Source organism: Scardinius erythrophthalmus (assembly GCF_964197995.2).
Source record: "Scardinius erythrophthalmus genome assembly, chromosome: 21".
Classification (NCBI taxonomy): Eukaryota; Metazoa; Chordata; class Actinopteri; order Cypriniformes; family Leuciscidae; genus Scardinius; species Scardinius erythrophthalmus.
Window position 1 is genome coordinate 21,218,066 of NC_138241.1, and position 13,176 is coordinate 21,231,241.

The 13,176-nt window shown below is 37.2% G+C and overlaps 1 protein-coding gene across 11 annotated transcripts in view; it reads right to left on the reverse strand.

The window, feature by feature from the left end:
- Positions 1 to 300: 300 nt before the first annotated feature.
- Positions 301 to 13,176, reverse strand: part of tacc2 (transforming, acidic coiled-coil containing protein 2) — a 64,963-nt gene continuing 52,087 nt past the window's right edge. For 8 of the 11 annotated variants that reach the window (XM_081350159.1, XM_081350161.1, XM_081350162.1 and 5 more), the window contains 9 exons: positions 11,612 to 11,704; positions 10,787 to 10,846; positions 7,371 to 7,502; positions 6,583 to 6,659; positions 4,806 to 4,849; positions 2,611 to 2,771; positions 2,294 to 2,400; positions 1,985 to 2,105; positions 301 to 1,280 (listed from right to left, as the gene is read on the reverse strand). In XM_081350159.1, the coding sequence (XP_081206285.1) occupies positions 1,215 to 1,280; positions 1,985 to 2,105; positions 2,294 to 2,400; positions 2,611 to 2,771; positions 4,806 to 4,849; positions 6,583 to 6,659; positions 7,371 to 7,502; positions 10,787 to 10,846; positions 11,612 to 11,704 (861 nt within the window). In that variant the 3' untranslated portion in view covers positions 301 to 1,214. The remainder of the gene's footprint in view (positions 1,281 to 1,984; positions 2,106 to 2,293; positions 2,401 to 2,610; positions 2,772 to 4,805; positions 4,850 to 6,582; positions 6,660 to 7,370; positions 7,503 to 10,786; positions 10,847 to 11,611; positions 11,705 to 13,176) is intronic. The other 3 variants (XM_081350157.1, XM_081350166.1, XM_081350163.1) reach the window with 2 other exon arrangements.

Genomic DNA, 13,176 nt, shown 5'->3' on the forward strand with positions numbered 1-13,176 from the left:
AGTCTGGTTCTGTGCCAGCATGTAATTGCCACTAATATAGCCTGTCTGGTGCGATTTTAAGACCCATCTGCCAGCTAACTAATGCATCTTTTTATGCACATACGTAGGTTCATGTCAGCAAGATTCATTGTTTGTTAATTAACAACATTATTGCTTTCTTAAAATGCCCTAGTGGGAGGCTAAAAACGTCTGCTGAATGAATAAATGTAAATGTAATTATTATTGCATCAAACATCATGCCTTTACATTTTGTATAATTACTTTATGTCTATGCAATTTGGGTCAGATAAACAGAAGAGCTGTATTGCCATCTTTTATTGCACTTTGTAAGCATGTCCTGTATAAATGACAGAGCTTCTGCTTTGTGAAACATCAGCTATAGCAGGACTGAGACAAAACCATTCAGATTAAATTAGCTCAGAACCACTGACAGTAACAAGTGGGTTCATTTATATATCAAAATAAAATCCAAAAATAAAATCAAACATCAGTGTTGCTAGAAGACAACGAAACAAATGAACAACAAGTATCTACAAAGATACACAAGGAAGCTGATCAAGCTAACAGTATCAAAATCTGCAGTTGTTTTCCTTTACTCTATTCAAGTCATTTCATATTTACAAAAACGTCAAGGCCTACAACATGCATTTTATAATCATGATCATGAATACCACTTTGTGACAACTGAATGATTAATTCATCGGTTTTATATTATATATATATTCTCTCGTCATTCTGTTTTCAAGTTAAGAAGAGGGTACAACAGGAATCAGTTTAACAGTCGACTCCATCAGCGGTTGTCATGGCATCGACACTCATAACTTCAGACTCACTATAAACACATACAGTACTATCTGTGTGTGTGTTTGTTTGTGTGTGTGAGCTATACAGACTCTCAAAAAAGTCTCTACTAATAGGGAGTACTTTCACAAGACCCTCAACACAGGTAAGTTGGTGTGCATTAATACATCAAAATAAAGAGGAAATAATTACAGCCAGAATCTAGTGTGTCCTCCCAGTCGTTGGGACTCCAGTTTATGTGAAGACGTCAGTAGTGTGAGATCCTTTTGTTTAATTGGTTCATTGTTCTGTCCGTTAAAAAGAGGAAAAACAATAACGAACCCTTTAGTCTTGCTCCTCTGTCTTTACACTGTTGTCCAGTCATTGTTCTTGTGTCTCTTTGAGGTTTGGACAGAACTCTGTCGAATGGACAGCTAGCTCTTCCCCATCTTGGCAATCAATTCATCACAAATTTTGGTCAGTTCCTCAATCTCTTTGTTCTGTAAAAAGATAAAACATCACGTCAACATCTGAATGTTGGGAAAAAAAATAAGTCTCTTATTTCCCCACGGCTTCATTTATTTTTCGAAAGAAAATACAGAAAATGCAATGATATTGTGAAATATTATTACAATTTAAAACAACTGATTTCTATTTTTATATATTTTAAAATATAATTTATTCCTGTGATGGCAAAGCTAAATTTCCAGAATCATTACTCCAGTCTTCAGTCACATGATACTTCAGAAATCATTCTAATATGCTGATTTTGCTGCTCAAGAAACATTTCAACAATAATGAATGTTTTTTTGAGCATCAAATCAGCATATTATAATGATTTCTGAAGGATCATGTGACTGAAGACTGGAGTTATAATGCTGAAAATGCAGATATGCATAAGAATAAATAGCATTTTAAAATATATTACCATAGAAAACAGTTATTTTAAATTGTCATAATATTTAACTGGGGGGGGGGGGGGGATATCAAGTAAATGCACCCTTGGTGAGCATAAGAGACTTATTTTAAAAACAAAAAATCTTACCGATCCCAAATTTTTTAATGGAAGTGTATATATATACTGTATAAAATTAAATTAATAACATTATTTTAATGAAAAAATCAACAATGTTTTAACAAAAAAAAAAGAAGTAAGGTCTTTTTTAGGCTTGCAAGGTATGACTTTTTGCGAGTGTGAGCAAACCTTTTGTTCCAGTGTGCGCTCCAGTGAGTCCACCTTCATCTGTTCTTTCCTCAGACTAGCCTGATACGCTGCCTGCTCCTGCTTGGCTTTGGCTCTCACCTGAGAGATGTCAGAGTTCGCCCTGCGCACGGTCAAAGACATGCCGTCATTTCATATTTCTAAGGACTCTTAAAGAACACAGTTCACAGTTTAAATCTAACCCATAATTAGCCTAACAGTTGTTGTTCCAGGCAACCGAACTCCTGAACAAAGCAAAGCATGTTAAAAACATATGCATGGATGAACTACCTGTGAACGATCTCTACTTACTTATCCAGTTTCTCCTCAGCGTGGATCTTCAAGGCCTGGTAGCGCTGTTCCTCCTTACGGACACGAGACAGGTACTCCTGCGCACATTTCTTCAGCACATCCTCATTCTGATGGAAAAACAAAGAATTGTAGTGTGTAAATGACTTATAATAATGATTAATAACGTTAACCAACAACCACAGTAACTTAGGCATTGTTTTAGATAGCTTGCACTCAGTTTGGCTCCATTTTTGGTAATGTAATGACCACAATCTATTATAAAATCAACATTTTTCTCGTTGAATATTCTGTTTTGAAAAATGTGCAAAATGACTAACTTTGCGGAAGCCTTCCAAAACATCTTTCATCTTCTCGTAGCGCCGGAACAAGTCAGCAAGAGATTTCTCCACAGAGTTGAGATCAGCTAAAGCCTGGTCTTTCTCCAGGATCAACTGTTGGATAGTGTGATGAGACAAAGTCTTCTCCCTCTGTTCACCCTCTGAGACATACACACAAACACAAAAAAATCTATTTTAGGTTTATATTATACAATACTAAAGCACACAATACACTCAAACAGATGTGCAAATCTGCTTTTGGATGAGGCAGAGGTTCATTTTACGGTCCTCTGAGTATTTCAGATGTGATGTTATACTCTACACCACTATGTCTACATCTTTGATAATGACAAATGAAAATGCAGATTTCGACCCTGCATCTTTGTGATGCATGCAGACAACACACACGCACACACACACACACACACACACACACACACACACACACACACACACACACACACACTCAATGATGGGCAAACCACTGAAACACAGTGAGAGATGAGAAGACCTTTCAAAGTCTTACTTAGCACAGGACTACTGAATGGTTCATTTTAATGAAAAAACTGATTCACTGTTTAAAGAGATAGTTCACCCAAAAATGAACATTTTGTCATCAGTTACTCATCCAAGTTGTTCCAAACCTGTATGAGTTTCTTTATTCTGTTGAACACAAAATACTATATTTTAAAGAATGTTTGTAATCTATACAGGTTTGGAACAACATGAGGGTAAGAAAATTATGACACAATTATGATTTTTGGGTGAACAATCCCTTTAAACTGATTGTGTGTCTGGAACTAAATTCCCGAACTTTTATTGGAGTTAAATATATATTAGTCTATCACATTTCTAATCAATTATATAAAATGTATTCTATTTTTATTTGTTTAGTTTGAATGTACGCTACCATTTCAAAGTTTAGGGATAGTATTGTTTTTTTATCAAATAAATGAATACTGTACCTTTATTCAGCAAGGAAAAATAAATTGATCAAATACAATAGATTCAAAAGATTTCTATTTCAAATAAATGCTTTTCTTTTGAACTTTCTACAAAAAAAATTAAATAAAATGTTTTCAACTGTGATAATAATAAGACATGTTACTATTGTAACTATTTGTTTTCCTAAATGGTAGCTCGATTGTACTTAGCCTACTTTAAATGTAGTTTATGTAAAAGTAAATTTACTTTAGAAAAGTAAAGTATCAAAGTAGCTTCCCCAACACTGATGAGCTGGCGATGGAAGATGTTTGAGAATAGGCCTACAAAAAGACCTGAAGAGCAAAAACAGATGATGCTAAAAGGAGAGACACAATATCAGGCTAAAGAAAGAGAAAACTCTCCTTGTCCGTCACTATCAGATGTGGTGGATTCAACACAAACAAAGAAAATAAAGAGCTGCTGTTACTTACCAGGCATGCCTGAGTGATTTATCAAATATTTATGGGGGACAGAGGGAGCAAAACAGAAAGAAGGGAAGGCATTAAGTCAAGCCAGCAGGGTGGGACACGTGAGAGAGAGAAAAGCGCGTCTCAAACATGGGAGGATTTAGAAATGAATGAAAGTGTCATGGAAGAAAGGTGATGAAAGCCAGAAAAGTGGCCAAGAAAACTGAACCAAGGAAAAATAAAATGATGCAGAAGGTACATAAAAGAAAATAGTGAAAATAAAATCAAGTGGAATATTAAGGATGGTATTTTATCACGAAGAATGAAAAAAAGGCAATGAAAATATTTTTTTCTTTGTGAAAAGAGAGAAAAGCATGTCAAGGTTAAACCAAGATCACAATCTGAATGTGTAAGAATGCACACGGCCTGCAGTATTTACATGGACGTAAATACCGAAGAGGCAAAGAAATTGGATTAATTTGTCAGTGAGTGGGTGAGGGCTGTTTAAGCAGAAGCATGTTTAAGTTTTCTAAGTCAAGTGGAATATACAAGGAGACATGAAGGTTTGTGCTTATAACTGACCAGTGTTTGGGTCCGTAGGCACGAAAGATTTGTCTGCAAATTAAATGAGAAATTAACAAAAATGTGTTGGATATGTGTGTTGGTGTGGCATGACTGGAAAAGGGCTGTGCCTGTTCATTTGTAGCATTGTAGCACAAGTAAAGCACTGATAAATAGAACCGAAAAGGATAAATAAGAAATCCCCAGGAGAAGATGAAATCGTATTTAGCAATCAAGACTCACCGATCATCTCTGCAATGGTCTTTTCATACTCCATAACTATTCTCCTGTGAAGAATAAGCAAAAATCTAGTTAATATTCAAATAAGATGCATTTATACTGCAAGATCTGATCAGATCAGATCCTTTTAAGAATATTGTTTCCCATAAAAAGCTCTAAATAAATCAAATAAGCTGTGTGACTTTTCACAAATAAATGTATTAATGCATATCTGTAGTGTAAAAATGATTTTAAAAATCCTGTATTCAGAGGAATAAAACAGGACTGATGTACACCACCTATCAAAAGTTTGAGGTCAGTAAGATTATTTTTAAAGAATGTAACACTTCTATGCAGCAAGGAAGCTTTAAATTGGTCAAAAGTGACAGTAAAGACTTGTACATTGTTACAAAAAAATGTAACTTCAAATAAATGCTATTCTTTTAAATAACTGTAAAAAAAAAATTGACCCCAGACTTTTGAACTGTATAGTGTAGTCCAGAAACCATATGTCCTAGAGTCCAATTAAACCGGGATCTGTGTCAGATGATCCAATCACAAGTGGTTTGCATTAAACACAAGTGTAAGCAGGATCCAAAATGTTTTGTGATCTGATCACTGAAACTACAGTACATAAAATGGGGTTGGGCTTCATCATACAGGTACTTTCACTAAAATAACTAAAAATGTATAGAAGGGGAAAATGTGTGCCATTTTTTGCACTTTCTTTCTATTTCTTTTATGTTCTCTTTGTGATTTACCAACATGCAGTAACACACTGACGTAGTGAGTGACACATGTATTCACAAAGTCAGAGACCCTCCCCTCAAAATCCGATCACAAGTGCTCACAGTTTGAGACACATTACAACCAGATCTATCTTGGCTGACCACTTGTGATCGGATCACCCCAGACGGATGTTAATACCAGATGTAAACAGGATTTAGAAGTGCATTTGAAAGTGTCCCAAATTGGATGTCAAACAATCCTAGTAAGTGTTTTTTCTGTTTGCATGGATGCAGAAGATCCGCTCTTTCCCAGATGTCAGTAAAAAACGTACGTAAATGTAAATGCAACTTAACAGCACTGACAACAATACATGCTGAGGTGACAATGACTTTAAATACTTCTAAACAAAGGTGATTACATGAAAGGTCAGGAAATTGGCCTTCGTTATATCATGTGTTTGACTACTAGAGTTCGGCTGGCAGAAAGGCTTGCTTGGAGAAAAGCAGGTTGCCGGCACAGTAAGCAGACGGATTAGCTACGTCTTTCCTTAGCCTCTTAGGCCTTCCTTATCCTGAGCCCAATCAGGCTAATGCACTAAGCTCCATTCTTATCCACACTAACAAGGCCCAGTCCAGCTGGCTGGAATCCTCAACCCTCCCCGATTACCTTGTTCACTTTACCCCTTGAAAACAAAAGGACAGCTTTAAAACATGTCCTGTCCTTTAAGCTGTCTTGTGAATTAGACAACACTGAATTATCTTTAATAGTGCAGTGAGGTGATAAAAAGCTGTGTAATATCAACTGATTTAACCTCTCATTTAAAAGCTTCTAAAGCAAAAACTAATGTAAACCACCTTAAAATGGCGGTTAATTGAGTGACAAGACAATTACATGTGTTTTCCAGATGGTTGAAACGAAACTACATTATCTTTCATCTATTCCCCCTCTTCTCCTGCCACGACATCTGACGCAGGAGAAGAGGGGGAATGACGTCGGCGTCGGGAAATGACGCAAGCTTCACTCGTCACAGCTCACAAGGGCACAGGAATCTTTGTTCTGTGAGAACACCCACCTCATCTCCTCCACCTCCCGTCTACTCTCCTCATATTTTCTCTTCCATTCCATGGCTTCTTTCTCTTTCAAAACAACCTGAAATAAGAAGAGCATCACTTCACACAAATGAGCCTTTCACAATTGAAATGGTTGAATCAGCGTCATTCTGATGTTTCAAACTGAAAATCTTCTTATATTAAATAATAATATTCTTATTTGCATATTTATCAGGTTTATAAACACTGATTGGTGAAATTCGGCAAGTGATGAGAATTAAACCGGTTTGGGAAAAAAAATGGAAATGTGACCACATAAATCATCTGAATGCTCTTAAAGTAGAAATAAAAATGGAAGAAGTGACAGATCTTTTCGTCCTTGTTGTGAAGTACAGCCGAGTGTAATGGTGTAATGTTGTGATTTCAGATTTCAGATTAGGTGTTCAAAAATGAATGCGAGCTTTCAGTGGACTAAGAAACAGTGGTTTCACCAGAATATCGAGTTATGAGAAATCAAGTAATTTTCATTTAATGCTGCCTTTCAATCTTCCGAAATACAGAAAAAATAATACTCTCATCACTCCAGTTAATATACATGAACTTCCCTCAGAGTCATGAATATTCAATAACATGACGTATGCATTTAAACAGTTTATGATTTGTCGTCATCTTAGCACAGCACAATTTCACACTTTTTAACTTTAACAATTCAGATTTTTTTTTATACAGTGTGAAATGAAAACACTAAGATTTTCCTCCCACAATAGTCTATTTATTGCGGTGTGACGTCATGCAATGGGTGAGCATATACCTCTTCTCGGGCGATGCCCAGAGAGTGGTCCAAGTCACGTGGCAGATGAGGGCTTTCCCCTTCAGTGTATGATGCTCGGGAATAGAGGGAGCTCTTCGAAACGCCACTGTCCCCCGGTGAGGCCGTTTCTCTCTGATGCCAAGGAGAGAGTTGTGAAGAAACCGTTAAAAACCTGTGAGTTTATTTCTTTACAAGAATTTTAATTTCACACATCCTGGAGGGAAGCAGCGCATCAGCTACAGGTTCTACTCAGCAAAGCCATAATGCCATGGAGAGCAGGCTCTTTGTTTGGGTTTCAAAAGCCTCCAGCAGTTTGCGAAAGGCCTGCTGCATTCAGCTGGGATGTTATGATTGACAATCCCCAATGTGAAATGGGTGTGAAAAGCTGTTTGTCATGAAAGTTTGTGGCTTTGACCGAATCCGGGTCAGGAAGCGAATGCTGTCAGATGAGGACTGCAGGAGTACAGGTTGTTTGGTAATTGAAGATAAAAGTTGATGATCCATTTTGAATCAAAGACAAATAAATATCCTTAAAAAAAAAAAAAGCATGTATCATGCAACCAGCCACTACAAGCACAAGTCTGTATTGGACAATTTAAAAAAAAAAAACACGCTTTTTTTATTATTATGTCCTACAGGAAAAGACAGACATGTTATATCAATTTCCACTTTCAAATATAAATATACTGTAATTAAATTTTAATATATTACAATAAAATGTTTATAAATGTACCATTTTTAGATGGTAATTGTATCTCTTTATAGCCAGTGATGGGGTGTTGTTCCTGAATAATCATCATGTTTAGCCCTTAAACCCACTTGCTGATTAAAGCTGATTAATTCTTCCTAGCAGAGCTGGATTAGGAGATTAATTGAGTTTGACTCTTATACGAGGTAGGGGGCCGTGTGTTAGGGTACAAATACAGAATGCCCATCACATAATGTTTGGTCTGAAAGAAGCATTTATGTCTAATACCATTTACTGGGCTGCACTCAGATCATGGAGGGGGAGGGGGTGGGGGGGTACGGTACATACGGTGCAACACACAAATTGAGATTACAAACCTGAAACGAAATTTTGAAATGATACTCAATCAAAATTAAAGTTGGAGAGTTGATCTTGTGGTCTTGGATGTCTTATGACTACATGAATTAAACATGGTCTGGAGGGGCCTAGTTTTGGTATTGACTCGAACTCATCGATTTTCCCAACAATCAAATTCTGCACTGCATAATCTTATCTAGCAACTCCTTAAATGTGTGATCCAGCCCAAGAGAAAAGCATGTTGGTCATAACCAATCATAAACACAGTCAGCAGAGGGTGAGAAATGAGGCAGAGGAATAACTCTAAATGTAAATGAGAAACAAAATCGTTCTAATTGAATATTGACAAAACAGAGTTCAGTAGAGCAGTGGGGTTGTGACGTAATCCTGTCATCTTCAGAGCAGCTGTACATGTATTTGCATGAATGATAAATTATCACTAACGACAAGAAAAGGTATTAAAAAAAAAGAACATTATGGAGAATGTGCTGAGGCAGCATGTGAAATGTGTCTGCGGGACTATTTCAGGAAGAGCGTTATCTAAAAATGTATGTTAAAATACTGAATATTTTAAGAATATCATCAATTCAGGCTAGCCATCACTAAACCTCATTACTCCATAATTTAGCTATATAATACAGTGTCACTCTTTTTATATATGAAAGTACTCCATAATCCTCAAATGTATCGGTACTATGCCAAAAATACTTTTGATGAATTAAAGCTCAATTCTATTTTGGAAATGAAGTCCAGAGGTTATTCAGGGGCAGAAACTATACCTGTGGAATGCGGGACGTCCTGTGACAGAGTTTGCTATCTGTCTGTGTGGATTTTCCTGCAGCTTTCTACAAAAATAACCACACTAGGTTTGACAGAGTGAGACAAAACCAACTATTATTTAGAAAAAAGCTGTGAGGTCTATGCAATGTTATGTGGATACTGGAGAGTCATTTGAAATGTGTCTGGAAAATGAGTTAGTGTTGATGTGTTTTTAATATGTGGGTGACTGACTTTTTTAGATTCTAATTTGAGGTTAGATTTTGCTGTTCCTTGTTTTGAAAAAATGAACTCTGAATGGGCAAGAGCAGCACACTCATGATATCTTGGTTTGTACACTACCGTTTGGTCAAAGTTTTTTAATGTTTTAAAATGAAGTCTTATGCTCAACAAGGCTGCATTCATTTGATTAAAATACAGTAAAACGGCAATATTATGAATTGTGATTACAATTTAAAGGTGGTATCAGTGATCTCAGGCCCAAAAATATTTTTATCACATTCATCTAATCTTTCCTAACGATCCGCTAGCTGCCCGCCCCATAAGCATGCCGTCAAAAAAACGCGTCTCTGTAGGCAGCCTAGGCTCTGAGATCTGCACACAAAAACAAATGGTTTAGCCAAACACTCAAAACCAAAACAAATAGTGTTCCAACCAATCACCGACAGGGGGAGGGTTTTGTGAGGTTTTGTGCTCGTGCACGGCTGCACGCGAAGTCAGAGCTGAGGAAAAAGCTGGCTCAAAACCTCACAAAACCCTCCCCCTGTCGGTGATTGGTTGGAACACTATTTGTTTTGGTTTTAAGTGTTTGGCTAAACCATTTGTTTTTGTGTGCAGATCTCAGAGCCTAGGCTGCCTACAGAGACGCGTTTTTTTGATGGCATGCTTATGGGGCGGGCAGCTAGCGGATCGTTAGGAAAGGTTAGATGAATGTGATAAAAATATTTTTGGGCCTGAAATCACTGATACCACCTTTAAAACAACTGTTGTCTATTTTAATATATTTAAATTTGTAATTTATTCCTTTGATGGCAAAGCTGAATTTTCAGCAGCCATTCCTTGTCTCACATGATCCTTCAGAAATCATTTCAAAAATGCAGATTTGCTGCTCACATTTCTTATTATTTTCAATGTTGAAAATATTAAGTGTTGCTTAATATATTTGTGGAAAACTATTTTTTCAGGATTCTGTGATGAACAGAAATTTCAAAAGCACCAAATTTATTTTACAAATATAAATCATTTGTAACAATGTAAAAGTTTTACTGTCACATTTAATCAATTCAATGCATAGTTGCTGAATAAAAGTAGTGTATGTACAAAAATCATTTTTTTGCAGGAAAAAAATCTAAACACACTTAAAACAGGGTATTTAGTTCTAAGAATGTTTAAATAAAACAACAAAAATACTGACCAAGAAAATGATTTTTGTAGTGAACAGAGGACAGGAGAAGGATGAGATGCTTTCTGTCTGTAGACCTATTTTTCTGACTAATGGTGGTTTAGTCTAATGGTGGTACAGGGACAATGGGATTAGAATATACGGACTAGACCTAGTTAGACTTTTAGAGGGATAGTTTTCTGTCCTTCTTACTTTAGCCATGTGGGAACCGTTGAGATTCCAGCGGCGTGAGCTGGGCTTCTTGAGGCGAGACTGTGAAGCGTGCAAGACAACATCATGAGAATGGAGCGGGAAGAATATAAGGCGTCGTGTTAGGGGTTGTAGTATGTATGTGTGCATGTTTGTGTATACCAGATTAGTCTGTTCATTCCATTTCCTGTACAAATGCTGAGACTGAGACAGTCGCTCATCCAACATGACTGAAAGCAGATCTGAGCTAAGCTTTATGTGAAGCCACGCCAGCGGCCTCAGACCAGGCATACAGGTGATCCGTATGCCCATTGTATTCCAATGAGTTAGTGTAAATTAGTAACAATCGAAACCAGGAACCAGCATGAATGTGACAAGGAATTCAGCTTACAATGTTTTGCTTAGGAAAAGCATAAAAATGATAAAATCTACAAATCATTAATATTTGAAGTAATAATACATAGTTTAAATACAGCATTAATTTCCAAGTCACATTGACCTTTGTTTCTATGGATCTCCTGTCCAGGCGAACATGCAGGATTGTCACAAAGCCCTGGGAGAAACACACCTCTTTTTGTGCAAAAGGGTGCTGGATTGGGAAAAAGGAGCACCAATCGAGGGACAGGAGCTGGGGTTAGAGAACCGGGAGGGTGAGATGTCACGTCCACAGTATGGTGAGGTAGTTTATGGGTAGGTACTCACACTCATACCCAAGGGTGCAGTCAGGGGGCTCAGTTCAGGGAGTATATTGCATACACACACACGTGCTTGCACACACACACACACGCGCGCTCACACACACAGGTGCAGGCTGGTTCAGCGCAGTACCTGAGGGGACACAGTGGACAAAGTAGGGCTCTGAGAGATGCTTTTGGCTACCTGTAGAGCCTCTATCCTCAGGGCTGCGAGCACCAGCTCCTCCTGGGCCACAAGGGAGGGTGAGGGGAGGAAAGGGGGAGTGACCCATGGAGTGGGGGCAGGGGTAAGGAGGAGAAGAGGGGTTAGAGTTGTACTAGCCTCACTCAAATACTAAACCTGAAGGGGGAAAACATACATATACTGTACGTACACACAGACACTCATACACATTTTACTGTGAATGTGGTGAGATCCATTCATCCTTTACAAGTTTATTTCAAGAGTGTATTTTTAAAGGGATAGTTCACCCAAAATAAACAAAAGCTAGTCAGCAGAATGTCTAAAGAGCTGCTCACTTCCCTATAATAATAGTGAATGGGGACCAGAGGCTTCAACCGGCATAAACAAAAAAACATAACAGCAACAAAAGGGTAGTCTATACTTTAGAAGACTTGAAGCTACCATTAAAATATTTGGTCAGTAAGTTTTTTTGAAAGTCTCTTATGCTCACCAAGGCAACGTTTATTTGACGAAAAAATACAGTAAAACCAGTAATATTGTGAAATATTAATGCAATTTAAAATAAATATTTTCTATATTTATATATTTAAAATTTAATTTGTTCCTGTGATGGAAAAACTGAATAGTCAGCAGTCATTCAGTGTCACATAATCCTTCAGAAATCATTCTACATCAGAATCTGATTTGGTGTTCAACAAACATTTCTTCTTATATTATTATTATATTCTTATATAGTATTTTTGTTGAAACCATGATACTCTTTTTGATGAATGGCAAGTTTAAATAAAGCAATTATAAAAGAGAATATTTTTTTGTAATGATGTAAAAGTCTTTACTGTCACTTTTTATAAATTGAAAGCATCTTTGCTGAATAAAAGCTGAAGTAATTTAAAATTAAATTAAAATAAAAATCATACTGACCCAAAGTTTTGAACAGTAGTGTACTTTATGGCCCATTTTTATCATTTTGGAGCTTAACAGCCCCAGTTCCCATTTACATTTAAGGTCCTGTTTACACCTGTTATTAAAGGTGCATTGCGCAAGTCTCTGAGTTTTTGCTGAACTATGCCCCCTCTGGCGACAAGCAAAACTGCAACACTGCAACTGAACGCGCATGACGTCACGCCCAGTCTCAAATTCCGACCCGAATCCATCTTATTTATTTTACTGTACAGGATTATAGAGGCAATCGCAGTGATCAGAGAAGGGCTCATTCAGCCCATCAGGCAATTGTTTAAGCATGTATGGGTTAGAAAAACGGGTATTTTTAACATGAAATGTTGCACAATGCACCTTTAAGATGCGTTTTGGTCGATCGGATTACAAGTAGACGAGGGAGACGCATACCCATTTACACCTGGTGTTTCGTCTCTTTTGTCCACTTTCAACCACTTCTGTCCTGATTTCTTTGAGGGGAGGGTCTATGGGTGGGTAAATGTATGGACTTATTTAGATCTTTTAATCTAATGGAAAAAATAAGCTCACGCAATTTAACACACTGAGAGCTGCAGCTT